General features: G+C 50.5%; 2 protein-coding genes and 1 long non-coding RNA gene across 10 annotated transcripts in view; 2 read left to right on the forward strand and 1 right to left on the reverse strand.

Moving 5' to 3' along the window:
- Positions 1–8,980, forward strand: part of ALG1 (ALG1 chitobiosyldiphosphodolichol beta-mannosyltransferase) — a 148,855-nt gene extending 139,875 nt beyond the window's left edge. For all 8 annotated transcript variants that reach the window (XR_013524570.1, XR_013524573.1, XR_013524567.1 and 5 more), the window contains 2 exons: positions 5,648–5,763; positions 8,706–8,980. The gene's annotated coding sequence lies outside the window, so the exon portion shown is untranslated. The remainder of the gene's footprint in view (positions 1–5,647; positions 5,764–8,705) is intronic.
- Positions 593–17,414, reverse strand: LOC118146096 (uncharacterized). The gene is made up of 3 exons (XR_004731545.3): positions 17,248–17,414; positions 11,359–11,485; positions 593–2,960 (listed from the first exon to the last, which is right to left on the reverse strand). It is a non-coding gene; the product is annotated as an uncharacterized LOC118146096 (long non-coding RNA).
- RBFOX1 (RNA binding fox-1 homolog 1) overlaps positions 16,085–18,102 on the forward strand; it is a 2,602,982-nt gene continuing 2,600,964 nt past the window's right edge. The window contains 5 exon segments of the mRNA XM_078344605.1: positions 16,085–16,261; positions 16,264–16,322; positions 16,324–16,417; positions 16,420–16,560; positions 16,563–16,819. Of these exon segments, the coding sequence (XP_078200731.1) occupies positions 16,117–16,261; positions 16,264–16,322; positions 16,324–16,417; positions 16,420–16,560; positions 16,563–16,819 (696 nt within the window). The 5' untranslated portion in view covers positions 16,085–16,116.

Genomic DNA, 18,102 nt, shown 5'->3' on the forward strand with positions numbered 1-18,102 from the left:
CATCTGTAAAATGATAAAAATCAATGCCATTTCTGGCCAGGTGCAGTGGCTCCTGCCTGTAATCCCAGCACTTTGGGAGGCCAAGGCAGGTGGATCATGAGGTCAGGAGTTCGAGACCAGCCTGACCAACATGGTGAAAACCCATCTCTACTAAAAATACAAAAATTAGTCATGTGTGGTGGCACGTGCTTGTAATCCCAGCTATTCAGGAGGCTGAGGCATGAGAATCACTTGAACCCAGGGGGCGGAGGCTGCAGTGAGCCGAGATCACACCACTGCACTCCAGCCTGGGTGACAGAGTGAGAAGAACACACAGGGAGGGGAATATCACACACCAGGGCCTCGGGGGTAGAGACTAGGGGAATAGCAGGGGTTTGGGGGATTGCGGATGGATAACATTAGGAGAAATACCTAATGTAGATGATGGGGCGATGGATGCAGCAACCCACCACCATGGCACGTGTATACCTGTGTAACAAACCTGCACGGTCTGCACATGTGCCCCAGAACTTAAAGTGTAATAGAAACCAACCAACCAACAAATGAAAGGCCATTTCCACTTTGACTCTTTGAAACACATGTGAAGCAAACATAACAAAACAAAGGAAATTTTTATTCATTCCACACATACTTTTTTTTTAAGTACCTATGTGTGCCAGGCACTGAACTCAGCCCTGGGGCTCTCTTGATGAACAGAAGGACCAGGCTGTCTTCTCATGAAGTGCACAGGTTGGTGGGGAGTATATCTAAATCAAATAGTCCCAGCAGAAATAATAGCAAACATTTACTGAGGACTTTCTACATGCCAGGCACATTTCTGGGCACTTCTCAGGGTGTCAGCTCAGTTAACCCTCACTGCAGCTCCAAGAGGTGGATGCTTTTATGATCCCCATTTTACAGGTTTATAAACTAAGGTACAGAATGATCAAGTATGTGTCCAAGGTCCTCGGCTAATAAGAGGAGAAGCAGGGGGTCCATAGGCCTCAGGCTCCCAAACCTGTGTCTCTGAATGAGATACCAATCTTGCCTCTATGCTGTAAAGTAATGCAGGAGCAAAAGAGCGGTGGGCTTGAGAGAGTATAATAGTGAGAACTGAATTTCTATTGGAATGTTTGGAAAATTCCCTTAGGAGGACGTGGAATTGGGAAGAGTTATGATGGAGGAGAAGGAGCCCGTCTTACAGACATGGGCGTATGTGTAGGAGTTGGAGAGAGGCAGAGGGAACAGGACTTGCAAAGGCCCTGGGGTAGACGCAACATGGAGGGCATTTGCGGAAGGGAAAGAAAACCCTTGTGTTTGGGATGGTGGAATTGGAGGTGCCCTTGAGACTTGGCGCAGTGCCTGGAACATCGGAAAAGCTCGGTAGAGTGTAGCCCTTGCTGTGTTCTGAGAGCGGAAGAAGCAGGGAAACAGGTTTCAGACATGACTTGCTCCTCCAAGCCTGCTGCTGAGCATAGCAGTTATCATCTTGAAGTACTACCATCAGGTGCAGATAAATCCCATCTGGTCACCTCTGGCCTCCTTCTCCAGGTGTGGGTCCTACAAGCGTGGGTTCCCTTTGCTGGGGAATCCTTGGGTGAGGGGCTTTGGCTCCCTCTCACCCCTTCAAGGAATTCTCCTTTGTCAAATTCACCGCGTGTGCTTCCTTTTTCTCTATCAGTCTTGCAGTGGGGTGAAGGCAGCTCCAACCTGCTTTCAAAGCTGAGCAAATAAAGCTCTTTTACAATTGGTTCCATTGTAGAGAGAGCATTAGACTGATTTATTCAAATCAGTTCTGGGTAAAAGCCATAAAAGAGAGCTTAAGAATGAGCTCTGAAACCCAGCTGATGGGTGAGCACCTCCAGTGGGGCGGTGCGTGCCTGGCTTCTGAGGGGAGTGGGGGGCTGCTTGCACTCTGGGCAGGCTCAGACAGCATTTTCCTGGGGGACGGGGGTCAGACGAGGCCTCCAGTGGTGGGTGAGGATGCTGCTGTTCCTTAAGCTCCTGGCGGAGATGAAACGGTCCAGTGTGTCTTTTGTTTTGGCTCCTGAAGGGCGGGAGGCCTCATTGTGCAGCATCTTTTGGGAACATAAGCTGTTGTCATAGCTGAAAGGGATCATCAGATAACCTGGTCGGAGCCCCTCCCTTTTGGCAGTAGAAGGATAGGTGGCTAGAACCAAAGAAGCTGGAGCAGCTTGTCCAAGGTCACTGCCAAATTAGCGGAAGAGTCAGAATTCAGATTGAAGTCTCCCAGCTTCCTTCTTCAGCAGTGCTGTTTTTATCACAGAAGCCACATCCCAGCTTATAAAGAAAATCAACCAACCAATTAACCACAAAGGACCCTGATGGTAAGGCCTGCCGTTTATCCAACTAAAACCATCTATGCTTTAATTTTTTTTTTTTCTTCTTCAGACAGAGTCTCACTCCGTCACCCAGGCTGGAGTGCAATGGTGGGATCTCAGTTCACTGCAACCTCTGCCTCCCAGGTTCAAGCAATTCTCCTGCCTCAGCCTCCCCCATAGCTGGGATTACAGGTTCATGCCACCACACCCAGCTAATTTTTGTATTGTTAGTAAAGATAGGGTTTCCTATGTTGGCCAGGCTGATCTCAAACTCCTGAGCTCAGGAGCTCCGTCCATCTTGTTCTTCTAACATGCTGGGATTACAGGTGTGAGCCACCATGCCTGGCCCATGTATGCTTTAATTGAAGTCACTTTGCTTTGCTTTGGTACTTTGCACATATGAAGAATTAATCAGCACCGTCTTCATAAAAATTCTTGGTTGAAATCAGAAGAGAGGGGGGAAAATAATCTCTAAATTTGCTTCACTTGAATTCATGTAACTTCTCAAACAGGATGAGTTTCTTTTCGTTATGTTGCTCTTGCCTTCTGTCCCCTCACGCATATGTCTGCCACTTAGTAGCTGTGTGATCCGGATCCCTGGTCAAGTTACTCAGTCTCTCTGAGCCTCCGCATCCTCATCTGTGTGATGAAAATTGTGCATGCCTCATCAAGGTGTCAAGGCTGGATAGCATGAGGCATATAAAGCAATCAGCAGTGCCTGGCCCTATCAGTTGCTCAAAAATGTTATTCTTTTTTTTTATTATTTGCACAGAGGAAATGAATGAGCCTCTTCCCTGTTGGATAAATGTCTGCTGTTCTGTATTCTGCTTTCAGACTGATCTGGCCTGCCTCTCATCCTGCTGCTAGGATTGTTCATGGATACCTCTTTCTCTCTATCTAATGCCCCTGCCTCACCTTCAGCATATATGCACACAGCACCTGTGTGCACACTTGCGTGTATGAAACACAGACTCTCCATTTCAAGTTGCAAGTGAGAGCTTTAAGAGAGAGTAGTAAAATGTGGGCAGTAAGAAGGAATGTGAGTCCTTTTTTTTCTTCTTCTGGAGACAGGGTCTCACTCTGTCACTCAAGCCGGAGTGTAGGGGTGCAGTCATGGCTCACTGCAGCCTCAACCTCCCTGGCTCAAGTGATCCTCCCCCTTCAGCCTCCCAAATAGTTTGGACTATAGGCACGTACCACCATATCTGGCTAATATTTGTATTTTTTGTAGAGATGGGTTTTTGCCGTGTTGCCCAGGCTTGTCTTGAAATCCCGGGGTCACATGATCTTCCTGCCTTGGCCCCCTAAAGTTCTGGGATTAAGGTGTGAGCCCCTGAACCCAGCCACATCCTTATTTCCTAACCCTTTCATTGTCCAGTGTTTTCCTGCCCTGGACTGGGTTGGGAAATAGCATGTTTTAAGTTAGTGCAGCTTGAGACCAGTGTGCATAGTGTGGACTTGAGTACTGAGCCCTTTTGATTCATTGTCTCCTGTCCAGGGGTTTGGTGCCCAAATCAAAACAGACATCAGAACCCAGACAAGGTGTTCCCAGGTGGTCCTTGTGCCTGGGCCCTGCACAAGCTGTGTTTTCTTGGCCAGCTGGACGGTGTCCCTGTTTCTGTCATAGAAGCTTCCCTTCTGGGGCACAATGTTGTCATCACTACAGGTGTGTCCAACAGCACTAAAGAGAGGGGAGGAAAAGAGGAGGGAAGGAGGGCAAAAGGAGGAGGGAAGCAGGAATAGAGAGGAGGGAGCAAGTGCGAGTGAGAGGGATGGAGGGGGAGGAGGGGAAGTCTCAGAAACCTGCCATCGTCCACTGCCTGGAAGGGAAAGGGAAGATCTGCTCTGGCCGTGGTGTTGAAGTACAAGTGCCCTGCAAGGGACTGCGAGGCAGCACCACCCCAACCAGCAAGAAATGAGAGAGAAAGAGAAGGGAGTGGGGAGGGAGGAGTGGGGAGGGACGGGAGGAGGGAAAGAGGGAGGGAGAGGGGAAGAGACAGAGGAATGGAGGGAGGGAGAGAGCTAGTGAGGAGGGAGGAAAGGGGAGGGAGTAAGAGAGAGGGAGGGAGACAAAAACAGAGAGAGGAAGAGAGAAATAGAGGGAGAATGAGAGAGAGGGAGGGAGAGAGATGGATGCAGAGGCAGGAAGAGAGATGAAGAGACAAGGGATCGAGGGAGGGAAGAGATAGATAGAGAAAGTCAGAGAGGGAAGGAGAGAGGGAGAGAGGGGCTGATAGAATGCTAACTCCTGCCTAGATTAGGGATCAGATGCCAATACCACAGGTTCACGTTGGGGAGACACACATCTTTATTTTTTGCCAGCATTTTTGTTCACTTCCCCAGGAGGTGTGTGTATATGTGTGCATGTGAACAGGGATTATTACTACTATATGAATTTCACTCCATGTTGGAGGCATTGCTTGGGACAATATCTTACTCATGCCTATAAAACAGCAGGGCAGCATAGCTGGGGCTTGAACATAGGCAGCCTTGCCCATGGGGACACCAAAGCCTCGCCTGCAGTGCAGAGGGCTGGCAGTCCTGTGGGAGGCACAGTGAAAGATGATTCCGTTGTCTTATGAGGCCTTGGCTTCTAGCTCAGCCCAAGGGGATAGGGGATGATTTTTTTTTTTACTCTGGTTTGGTGATCAAGGGTATTCCCCATTTCTCATGGATGCTTATTTGGTTTGCTCTAGTTTAATCTTCTGAAGGTAACCAGGGGCCAGCTGTCTGCATTCTGTGCCTCACAGGGACCTTCTGGGATCTCACTGGCTTCCACGAAGCTCAGGGATTTCCATGCAGGAGCAGAAGATGTTGGGCACGTGGCTGCATGGTGCCTCAGAGCTCGGGCTCAGGAACCAGACATGCCTGCATTGAAGTCATTTCTGGCCCTCACTATGGTCCTGGGTGACGTTTCTTGTTTTGTTCCTGAGGTGGATGTGGAGGCTCCTGGGTGGTGACTGGTATTTGGAGATGAGAGAATAAAGGATAAGGCTTTGTGTTAATGTCAACCCTGAGATTATTATACAATGTACCATGGTCCTTGCTAGTCCTAACCAGTCACCTTGATCTTATAGTGATTCCTCAGAAAGTTCTGGAAGGTAAGTGTCTTTGAGAAGTGACCAGTGTGGGCTTGAGGCTGACCACTGAGATGCAAGTCCCAGTTCTATCCTTTACTAGCTGGATGACCTTGAATCACCCGGCTTGAATTTCTCACAGCTTCATCTTCCTCATATGTAGAACGGGAATAATAATAATAATGATAATAACAATATCCACCTCACTGGGTTCGAAAAAAGATTAATTTTTATTTTTTCTTGAGACAGGGTCTCACTGTCATCAAGGCTGCTGTGCAGTGACACAATCAAGGCTCACTGCAACCTCCACCTCCAGAGCTCAAGTGATTCTCCTGCCTCAGCCTCCTTGGTAGCTGGGACCACAGGTGCGTGCCACCACACTTGTGTAATTTTTATATATTTTTTTTTGTAGAGATGGGGGTCTTACTATATTGCCCAGGTTAATCTCAAACTCCTGAGCTCATGTCATCTGCTTGCCTTGGCCTCCCAAAATGTTGGGATTACAGGTGTGAGCCACTGCTCCTGACCTATAAAGATTAAATGAACTAATACACACAAAATGTTTAGAACAGTGCTTGACACAGGGTAAGCTCTTAAAAATATCAGCTATTATTGTTTCTTCAACTTTTAGGGTCAGAGGTATATGTGCAGGTTTGTTATGTAGGTAAATGTGTGCCATGGTGGTTTGCTGCACAGATCAACCCATCACCAGGGTATTAAGCCCAGCATCCATTAGCTATTCTTCCTCACACTCTCCCTCCACAACCAGGAGGACCCATTTTGTGTTGTTCCCCCGACGTGTCCATGTGTTCTCATCGTTCGGCTCTCACTCATAAGTGAGAACATGTGGTGTCTGGTTGTCTGTGTTAGTCTGCTGAGGATAACAGCTTTCAGCTCCAACTATGCCGCTGCAGAGGACATGATCTCATTCCTTTTCATGGCTGCATAGTATTCCATGGTGTATATGAACCACATTTTCTTCATCTAGCCCATCAATAATGGGCATTTAGGTTGACTCCTTGTCTTTGCTATTGCAAATAGTGAATATCAGCTGTTATTATCTTATTACTATTATTACTGTGTTGCCTCAGAAAATGATAACCCAACCTTTGGCACTTTGACATGCCGAATGCTTTGAACTAAAATAGGAAGGCCCCAGAAAAAAGTCTCAGAACTAAGGTCTCTGTGACCTTCCCCTGCTCCCCATCTCTCCAATGCTTTTTCTATTCTCAAGCACAGGGAGGAACTCTCTCTGAAAATGTCTTATCTGATTAAAGAGACTTCTTCCCAAACAAATGCAATTGTCCTAAGACTCCCCTCCCTAGGAATCTCATCGAATAACCACCAGAGAAGAGAGAAGAGACTAAAAGCCATCACCATGCTGAGACAGATTTTTCATCTATTCTTCTGAGGGCAGCTCCAAGAGATTACCTGGGAGACCTTCTCTGCATAATAAGACAACCTTTGCTCACAGCAGAGTTCTGCCCCTCACCTTTCCACCACCTCCCTCAGAGCTCAGAGGGATCTTGTCCCAGGTCATTGTTCTTTAGGGTCATTCATTTCCCTTAGAAATTATGTGTTACCCCTAAAATTACCCACAGGCCCTTTATTTCCCTTCCCCCTAAGATAAATAGTGTTTAAGCCTCAACAACCTGGTCTGTCCTTGAGCCTCCTATTTGCAGGACTCCTGTGTCCGTATACACACCAAGAAATCTGTATGCCTTTTTTGTCCTGTGTACTGTTTATTTATCAGTCCTCTCAGGGAGCCTTCCGTGGGCAAAGAGGACACTTTTCCTCTGTCCCTACATTACCATGGCTCTTGTCAACTAGAAAGCCCTGGGAACCAATGTGTGCTTTCTGTCTTCAGTTTCCTTATCTGAAAAATGGGGCTGCTGGTAACAGTCGCTTCAGTAGCACAAGAAATAAATGAGAGCGGTCACACAAAGTACTCCCTCACGGTGTCGGCATCCAAATCATGACATTTCCCCTTTCCTCCTTTCTTTGTTCATGTTCAAGATCAAGGCATATCAAATATTGGAATAAATGCACAGTTTGGTGGTTCTTGTGTTTTTGGGGTCATGGGTCCTCTTATAAACTTGAATGCAGAATCATAGCTCCCTCTCAGGGTTCAATAATTCAATGAACTATAATGGGTTTTTATCTCATTGCCCAGAACACCCCATCTTAATTGCTTCTTCACACGATATATTAAATACGATTTTCTAGGAAAAAATGTGACCCACGAAAGTGAGTTCTTAAAAGTCAAGCTCTCAGCCAGGCACAGTGGCTCATGCCTGTAATCCCAGCACTTTGGGAGGCCAAGGCAGGAGGATCGCTTGAGCCTAGGAGTCCAAGCCTTCAGTAAGCTACATTTGCACCACTGCACTCCAGCCTGGGTGGCAGAGTGAGATCCTGACTCTTAAAAAACAAACAAAGTAATGATGGTGAGATGTGGAGAATCGGAGGGCCCCAGAGTGCTTGGCTGTGGATCTGTGCAGAAGCTTCTGAGTCCAGAATCTCTGCCTGTTCTGAGACACACTGTTCTCATCTCATGGCTGCCCTTGGCCCCGTGTGAGGCTGTGTAATGGCTGAAGACAGGATGCTGTTGGGTTGAGGAGGCCTTCCTCCTTCCCCAGTGCTGTCTTGCACACACACAGGCTGCGTGGGTGTTGCCTTTAACTCTCTTCTCTCAGCTCTGCAACTTATGGTACAGCCGCACCAGGGAGAAGGCAGGGATTCATCTTTTTTGGGAGAGCCCTTGCATGTATTAAAAGGCTCTTGCAGCAAATCATGGGTACAGGCTGTGTCCCATGCAGGAAACAATGGGACACAGCCTGTACTCATTTCTTTCTCTCTTTTTTTTTTTTTTGAGACAGAGTCTTGGTCTTTTGCCCAGGCTGGAGTGCAATGGCAGGATCTTGGTTCATCGAAACCTCTGCCTCCCGGGTTCAAGCAATTCTCCTGCCACAGCCTCCTGAGTAGCTGGGACTGCAGGCCTCCACCACCATGCCTGGCCAAGTTTTGCATTTTTAGTAGAGATAGGGTTTCACCACGTTGTACAGGCTGGTCTCAAGCTCCTGACCTCACATGATCTGCCTGCCTCAGCCTCCCAAAGTGTTGGGATGACAGGCATGAACCACTGTGCCTGGCCTGCCCATGTCTATTTCATCAGAACAAGAGAAGGGGAGATTCAGATAATCAAGACAAATATCCATGTGCCCCAATACCCAAGATGCCTCTGTGAAGAGCTAGCAACCGTGGTTCAGAGAGATGCTGAGGTCTGATGTTTGTTCTCTTGTCCTTGCAGGTGTCTGCTCACCAAGTTGGTTCGAAGCTGAGGAGGAAAAAAATTAGGTGCTAGGACGCCGGAGAGCCCCTCAGAAACCCCTCTACGTGAATCACTGAAGTAGATGCAGAGCTGGATTGCAATAATCCTTGAGAGGAGAAGAATGAAACCTGAGATTCCAGTCACATCCCATAATTTAAAGGGGAAATGGGTAAAAAGTGAAATTTTCAAACTTGGAATCACACTGGAATATTACTTGCACCTTTATAGTTAATAATAAAATTTCAAATTAAAAATTGGGCCAGGTGCAGTGGCTCATGCCTGTAATCTCAGCACTTTGGGAGGTTGAGGCAGGGGGATTTCTTGAGCCCAGAAGTTTCAGACTAGCCTGGGCAACACAGGGAGAGACCTTGTCTTTACAAAAAATAAAAAATTAGCCAGGCATCTTGGCATGCCCCTGTGGTCCCAGCTACTTGGGAGACTGAGGCAGGAGGATCGCTTGAACCTTAGAAAGTAGAGATGGCAGTGGTGCAGATTGCACCACTGCACTCCAGCCTGGGCGACAGAGTGAGACCCTGTCTCTAAAAAAATCAATCAATCAATCAATCAATCAATCAATCATCAGTCTCCAGTAGCACCGTGGTTGGGCTGACACAAAGCTTGTTGATGACCCTGCGGAAGCTATAATCCTTGTGTAATTTACAGGGGCTGGCCATGTAGAGACACACACGTTCCAAACAAGGTGGAAGTTGAGAAGCTATGAGCAGAGATAGGCAGGCATCTCGGGGCATATGCTGGGAAGAATGAGCCATTCTGGCCTCAATAAGATGGAAAGTAAGATGGGACTCATGGAATTCTCAGCAGCAGTGCAGGGGCAGACACCCTGACTCGTCAGTTCAGTATCTTAGGGGTACGGCTGGCTTTGGGGTCATGGCCAGCCACTAATGGCCACTTGGAAGGTGGTTTGCAGATGGCATCAGGAGTTAACTGGCTTGTGGGGCAGTTTCCTGAAGAAGTTATGGGGGTATGTGTATGTGGGGGTAATCATTACTCCCGGCTTGGATTTCTCATTGGGGAGGAAGCAGCGACACCCTGAACTCAGGGATCTGCTCTTATGGGGGCACCTATGTAGGGCGGATAGCGGGGAGCTCAGGGACAGCAACTGTCTCTTCCTGATAGAGTGCTGGGAAGTCAGCTGAGAATCTAAGGCAGGTGTTTGTGGGAAGAGAGTGGTTCTAACTGTTGCGTTTTTCGCCACCCCTCCTAAATAGCTAGAGGTTTGCAAGAGGGATTTCAGCAGGGAAGCCAAACCTTGGGGTTTATTTTCCTTATGCCCTAATTCACAGCCAGCTTAAGATGTGGGTCTCAAAGCTTCTAATGGCTGATCTAGCTGCAGAGCGAGCTGCAGCAGTTCCCCGGCCCTCGCCTCTGACTTCCCAACTTAGGTCCACAGTCTCATCAGCATTCAGCCTCCCTCCTTTTCTTTACCAGAATCTCATTCAACTTGAGGGCTAGACTCACCTTCTTTGTAAGAAAAGTACCTGAGCTGGCCAGGCACAGTGACTCACACCTCTCATCCTAGCACTTTGGGAGGCTGAGGCAGGTGGATCATGAGATCAGGAGTTTGAGACCAGCCTGGCCAACATGGTGAAACCCCCTCTCTACTAAAGATACAAAGAATTAGCTGGGCGTGTTGGCACATGCCTGTAATCCCAACTACTGGGGAGGCTGAGGCAGGAGAATCGCTGGAACCTGGGAGGTAGAAGTTGCAGTGAGCTGAGATCATGCCATTGCATTCCAGCCTGGGTGACAGGGTGAGACTCTGTCTCAAAAAAAGAAAAAGAAAAAGAAAAAAGTACCTGGGCTGATAATATTTAACAACAAACACGTTTTGAGCCCTTATTGGGTGTTAGGATTAGAGCTCTACATGCACAATTTTGTTAAATTCCCATAACGATCCCACCAGGTAGTGTTCTGATGCCCGTTTTACAGATGCAGAACCTGGGGTTTCCAGAGGTGCAGTCCCTCCTGAGCTAATGCAGTTACGAAGGCTGAAGCCCGGACTGGATTTGAGTTCAGCCTGCAGAACCCAAGCTAAGGTACCTGCCCTCTAGCCCCATGGTGGAAGGGAAGGGGGGAATCCAGATGTCCTTGAGACCTGCCCAAGGAGTTTCCTCGTCACTGCTCTGCCATCCTGAGGCCACCCTGCTCCCTGTGTCTGGCTGGAGCGGCCTAGTTAGGGCTGGGTTTGGCTCCATGACAGGTGTGGCTGGTGGTCTTACTATTCCTGTGCACGCTGGCAACTTTTGCCTGAAGCGCTCTGTGGCCGCGAATGCCCACTTTGCTGAAAGTTCTTGGAAATGAAGGCCCTCTAGGGAGTATCTCTCAGCTGTGACTGGTGAGATTTCAGGAAGGAATCGCCCAGCTCCTGCAGGCCTACGCGGGATGTCTGAGCTGCACCGTCTACATGTTCTCTCAGTCGGATTAAGCCCTAGGATGCCCACGGGGGTCACCGAGAGGATAACAAACCTTTTGCCAGCTGTCTTCCCTTCTCCATATTCGTCCTGTACCCCCAGGCTATCAGTAGGGTTTCCTGGCATCACTCCCCAAAATAAGCTTCTTGCACTTGAATCATCATCTTAGGGTCTCCTTGTGATGGAACCCAGGTACTCACTGGGGTTGGATGCATCTTCTCTGTGGGTGTGGGGTTAGGACGGGTGCCTAAAGACCCCATCGATGCAGAAGGCTTGTCTTCCTTCAGATATCCACAATCGAAGACAGCATGGCGATTCCTCAAGGGTCTAGAAATAGAGATACCATTTGACCCAGCAATCCCATTACCGCATTTAAACTGAAATGATTATAAATCGTTCTCTTATAAAGACACATGCACCTGTATGTTCATTATGGCACTGTTTACAATAGCAAAGACTTGGAACCAACCCAAATGCCCATCAATGATAGACTGGATAAAGAAAATGTGGTGTATACACACCATGGAATACTATGAAGCCATAAAAAAGGATGAGTTCATTTCCTTTGCAGGGACATGGATGAAGCTGGAAACCATCATTCTCAGCAAACTGACACAAGAACAGAAAACCAAACACTGCATGTTCTTACTCATAAGTGGGTGTTGAACAATGAGAACACATGGACACAAGGAGGGGAACATCACATACTGGGGCCTGTTGGGGGGTTGGGGGCAGACTAGGGGAGGGATAGCAGGGGGTGGGGGAATTGGGGAGAGATAACATTAGGAGAAATACCTAATGTAGATGATGGGGGGATGGGTGCAGCAAATCACTATGGCATGTGTGTACCTGTATAACAAACCTGCACAATTTGCATATGTACCCCAGAAAGTATAAAAAAACCCCTTATATATATTTAAACTAAAAAAACAAAAACAAAAACAAAAAACCAAACCAAAACAAATATCTCTAATGTCTTTTACAGTTTTTATCACTTCTGCCTGCGGCTTTATTACTTATTTATGACATCTCCGCCTGAAGTGGTGAGAATGCTACTCTCAGATTGATAGAAAAAGAACCTCCTCTTCTTTCTCTAGACATTTCCTCTTTTGTCCGTTGGCCCCGATGTTGACATGTTCTGGGCTCCTGAGGAAGGAGTTTTCCCAGGTCAGAGTAAAAGAGTAGCCCTTCTTCTGGACGGTCTACTGTCTTCATCATCAGATCTAGTCGGGGAAATGATTCTTTGGGGAGCTAATCCCAGTGGTTTGGTAAACTCACACCCTTTCTTTTGATGTCAGGGCATTTAAAACATCAGGGCTGGCTGGGTGCGTGGCTCACGTCTGTAATCCCAGCACTTTGGGAGGCTGAGGTGGGCAGATCACCTGAGGTCAAGAGTTTGAGACCGGCCTGACCAACATGGAGAAACCCCATCCCTACTAAAAATACAAAATTAGCCAGGTGTGGTGGTATATGCCTGTAGTCCCAGCTGCTCCTGAGGCTGAGGCAGGAGAATTGCTTGAACCTGGGAGGCAGAGGTGGTGGTGAGCTGAGATCGCACCATTGTACTCCAGCCTGGGCAATAAGAGCAAAACTCTGTCTCAAAACAAACAAACAAAAACCATCAGGGCCAATTACCTTTACTTGTCCAGGATGGAAACATTTGGCAGCACTTGTTCCAATATCCGTCCATTCAACAACCACATGCCCCAGCTGAGGGCTTGGTACCATAGAAAAGCAATGGAGATTCAAGAATGAACCAGCTTAGCACAGGGGATTTGCAGGGCTGTGAGACGATTCTGTGTGACACTGTAATGGTGGATCCAATAGTGGATGGCCATTTTACAGATGGCCTCCCCAGACTCCCCTGCCTCCCCAGCCTCCTCTGCCTCCCTTGCCTTTGAGTGGGCCAGGAGCTGCTGGTGCTCACTTAGCCTGTCCTGGACTCTGGGCATAGCACCTCAACGTCAGGAAAATATCTGCTGGCTCAGCTCGTCACACAGCCAAGGAAGGAGCCCCACACTGATGCTAAGGGTGCATCCTGGGCTCACTCATCAGTGCCTGCCTCCAAAACATTTCTCGACGTCTCCCTTAGTCCACCTGCATTGTCTCTGTGCCTGAGCCCTGGGCCTGCAAGGATCGATCCAGAGAATGTGCAACACACCAGGAGAGGAACCTAAACTAAGGACTCGAGTTAACAACAATGCATCAGTATTGACTCATCACTACTGATACATTAGTATCAGTATTGCAGTTGTAACAAATGCGCTCCGCTATAACCACGTGCTAATGACAGCGGAAACAGGATAGGAGGACGTGAGGGCACATATGGGAACACTACACTTCCTGCTCGTTGTTCTGTAAACCTGAAACTATTCTAAAAAATAAAGTCTATTAATTAAACACCAAAAATGGTAATGAGCCTGTAGTCTTGGCCCTTACGGAATTCGCTGTCAAGAGGAAGAGGAGGCTGGGCGCAATGGCTCACACTTGTAATCCCAGCATTTTGGGAGGCCAAGGTGGGCAGATTGCTTGAGCCCAGGAGTTCAAGACCAACCTGGACAAAGAGAGAAACCCCATCTCTCCAAAAAAGACAAAAATTAGCCAGGTGTGGTGGTGCACACCCGTAGTCCCAGCTACTCAGGAGGCTGAGGTGGGAGGATTGATGGAGCCTTGGAGGTCGAGTCTGCAATGAACCATGATTATGCCACTGCACTCCAGACTGGGCAAGAGAGTGAGGCCCTGTCAAGGTATGCTGCATGCTGGGACAGAGTCTGTCCAAATTAAACCTCAGGAAGGGAGATATTTACGATATACACCAGAGAGAGTCTATGACTAGCTGGTGACCCCCATGTCCTTTTAACTGTCCCTAATTTTCCTGCCTAGTTTAAATGCTGTAAAAGCATTTTACATGATGACCTGGGACACTGGAATTGGGTTGACACGATGACCTGGGACACTAAAATTGGGTCAGGCTGTGTGGGTGGGGACTGGAACCCTGAATGACAGTTTTCTTTCCAGAGATATAAGAATGTTTCATGGGTGAGAGCACAGCCTCTCTGCTGGATGCCCTGAATTTGAATCTCAGCATTGCCAGTTTGTATATAACCAGAGGATGGGTTTGGGGACCCACTGGATGCACCATGACATGAACTTGAACCAACATTCACCTGACCTCCAAAACCCCTATTCTGACTGGTAGACCCTAATTTTGTTTTGGGTCCCCTGGACCTAGTGCCAGCCGAGAGCCCATGTCCAGGTCTGATGAGTTCCTTTTCCCCTATGCAGTCATCCTGTTAAAAGGCTACATATTCGTTTGGAGGCAGGCTGGGAAAAAGACTGACAGTATGTTTTTGGCAATGGAGCAGAGCCCTTTCTGGAGGGGACCTGGCCTCCCATTCAGAGAAGGGGGTCAGGGTTTGTGAACTGGCTTATGTGGGAATTGATTGGGGATTGTGACTCTGTTTTTATGATTCAAGATAGACTTATGCTCACTTGACCTAGAACTCTTCTGCAAACACAGATCAAGTAAAAATGTGTCTTCTTATCCATTTCACTTCTAGAAACACCGTAATCAGCCGGCACCGTAGGTCTGCGAGTCAGGCTATTCTGGTTGCAGCTCTGACTCTGCCGTCCTTTAGGTAACTGCGTCCATCTTGCCTTTCGGAATTGAGTGCTGTGCCACTTGGCCCTGGCCCCTGTAGTGTGCCTCGGGCATGTCACCCTCTTGCCTTAGTCTCCTCCTCTGTAAAATTGGCATCCTAATAGCACCCACCCACAGGGCTGTTGTGAAGTAGAGATGGGTTAGCGTATGGAAAGTAATAGAAGAGGGTCTCAAATCTCATGTGTCATCAGAATTATTTGTGCTGGTGAAAAGAAAGAGCTAAAGAAGAGAGGAAGGTGCTGAGAGACCCATGTGCTCACCCACCTGTTCCCTGAGCACCTACTATGTGCTGCCCACTGTGAGAGCTGTTCGGGATGAACTAGGAAGCACAGCAGGGTAGGGTCTGCCTTCTGGAGCTTAGTGGGGAAACAATTGTGCAACATGGTCCCAGTGCTTGGGGTGGGGGAGCTCAGGAGCTCAGGGAGTACAGGGGTCTAGGATCCTGGGCAGGATTATGGAAAGGGCACAGCCTCCCCAGCCTCCCTTGCCTCCCCTGTCTTCCTTGCCTCACTGGCCTTCCTTGCCTATCCTGTCTCCCCTGCCTCTCCAGCCTCTCCTGCCTCCCCAGCCTCCTCTGCCTCCCTTGCCTTTGAGTGGGCCAGGAGCTTCTGGTGCTCACTTAGCCTGTCCTGGACTCTGGGCATAGCACGTCAATGTCCAGAAAATATCTGCTGGCTCAGCTCATCACACAGCCAAGGAAGGAGCCCCACACTGATGCTAAGGGTGCATCCTGGGCTCACTCATCAGTGCCTGCCTCCAAAATATTTCTCGACGTCTCCCTTAGTCCACCTGCATTGTCTCTGTGCCTGAGCCCTGGGCCTGCAAGGATCCCCTATCTCCTCTGTCTCTGCATGGCCAGGTCCCAGCCAATCTTGTCTGCTCACCACACCTCTCTCCCCTTGCCCACCACGCTCCGGCCCCACAGACTCTCTTTCCGCTTCTTTCCAAGCCTCTGGGCCTTTGCACGTGCTATTCCCTCTGCCCAAACACCCTCTACTGGGCTGAAACAACTCTCCGACACACCTCTCAGCTGTTGCTTCCTTTGGAACAGCCCCTGTGCTGTCCCTCTCCCGGTTCCAAGACCCACCGAGCCTTCTGTCTGTTTCAGTTCCCATGCGCCCAGCACTTCTCCCTGGCGTCCTTCTGCCCAACTGACAATGTCCATCTGCAATGCCTTCTCACCCAGCGCTGGGCCCCACTGGGTGAAGGCAATGCCTGTCATGCTCACCACTGTATCCCCTCCCCCATCACCACGCCTGGTCCACAGTGACGCTCAAAAAATATCTGTAGGTAGGCAATGCAAAGATGCATGCCATCCTGCAGGCGGAATTCTCCACGAGTTTTGAGCAGCCTCGGTTTTCCCACCGCCTCCAAATCATGCAAGATGCAAGATAAGAGAAAGACAAGGTGGCTGTGGCTGATGCCCACCCTCTCGGGACGTCCTTCTCTTCCCTCCTCCTTGGGCAGGGAGACCATCGGGGTGCAACCTGGCCGGGGCCGGGTTGGAGGTGCAGGCCCTGGCTGGAGTGGGCCTGGCCCCGGGGAGGGGACGGCAACCGATCCGACCGCCTGGGCCGGGGCAGGTGAGCGCGGCGCAGGCCGGGCCCGGCGAGTCCGCGGTGCGCGCGAGCGGCCAGCAGAGGGCGCCAGAGAGCCAGGAGCGGCCCGCTGAGGAGCCCGCGCCGGCCCCGATGCCCAGCTCCGCGCGGCGCGGACCCACCGAGCCCGCGCTCAGACGCCCCAGCTCCGCGGAGAGGCCGCTCGCGCCGGCTCCTTCCTCCTCCCGAAGTGCAGGCAGAGCCCCCGGAGCCATGGCCAGCCCTTCCGGCAGCTCCGAAGCCACGGGCAAGCCCCGCGGCAGGGATGGCCGGCCCAGGAGGGAGGAGGACGACGTCCCTCCCGAGGAGAAGAGGCTGCGGCTGGGGCCCGAGGACGGGGAGGACGCGCCGCGGCCGGGCCGGGAGGAGACCGGCACCCAGACGGGCGGCGACGGCAGAGGAGTAAGCGATGGGGGCGCGGCGTGGGGGCGGCGGGGGCTCCGGGGCCGGCCCCGGGTGGAAGTTGGTAACTGAGCGGCAACTCCGGGCGCGGAGTGACAGCGCGGGGGACCTCCGGGAAGCCAGCTGCCCTTCTCGGTGTGTGGCTCCGGCTTCCTCCTTCTCCCACGACGTCCCCGGCCTGGAGACCCGCTGGACGCTGCGGTGGCCACACAGGGGAGGGGGAGCCCCGCGTGCTGGGGGCCCCCAGCAGGGGAGGGGGCGGGGGTTGCGCTGGGCAGACCTCGCATGTGCCCCCCACCCCGGGCGTCTTGTGTGGGCACCTGCTTGGGACTCTGTCGAGGGGCTTGGGTGGGGAAGTCCCCGGCGCCAGGCTTGGCCAACCCTGCCCTGCTGGGCTGCGGGCTGGCGGCGCTCACCCAGCTCCTCACCTGCCCCGCAATCTTCCTGTTTTTCTTCCCTTTCTGGCTGGGCAGCGAGAGTTGAGAGGAGGCAGATGGCTTCCATCCCAGAAATCGCTCTCCTCTTTCCATCCCTTCAGAGAGGGACGGAGAGGCAAAGTTCCTCGCATCCCCCGGGCGCTGTCCCTGTGAGCTCCGCGTGTGCTGGACACGTGGGTCCCTGAGTCACCGGGCCTGTGTGTGTGGGATGGAGCTCCGTGACCTGTCTGGCTTCCTGGGGTTCACTTTGTGCTTCCCACCCTAATTCTTCCCTTGTGGCTTTGCTGGCCTTCCATTGGGGAGGCACATGGGTTTGGAGGGCAGACGAGGGCCGGCTGGTAGCAGTACCCCTTAGTGAGGGCCGCCACCTCGATGGCTTTTGATGGATAATGGGGTTGACCTCTTTGTGCCTTCTAAATGTTTTTAATGTTTGACCATTTGCTCAGCTGAGCTTGTCTTAATAATTTGATTCCTGGTTAATGAGCCCCACGTGTGAGAGAGGGCGCCCTTCATTCTGAACACATGTAGGCAGCATGGGCAGCTCACCTCGCACTGGGCCGCATCAGAGCCCCCCGCCCGGGCTTGGGGTTGCTCCTGGAGGCTGCCTGGGAGCCTTTCTTCTGGTGACACCCTCACCTCCCCGTGCACGCTACTGCATTCAGAGCTTGAGTCACCTGGACACCAAATGCAGGTGAATTCTCTCTGAGATCCGGGGAGGAGGGGGAGGACAGTTCTCTGGAAGGTTTCCCTGGCCCCATCACGGAAAGGATGAGAAGGGAGAAGTCCCAGTTGGGAACACAATTATGGTGGCAGGGTAACGCATGAAACTTTGTTGTGTGAAGTCCC

This window comes from Callithrix jacchus, chromosome 12 (assembly GCF_049354715.1).
Source record: "Callithrix jacchus isolate 240 chromosome 12, calJac240_pri, whole genome shotgun sequence".
NCBI classification, from domain to species: domain Eukaryota; kingdom Metazoa; phylum Chordata; class Mammalia; order Primates; family Cebidae; genus Callithrix; species Callithrix jacchus.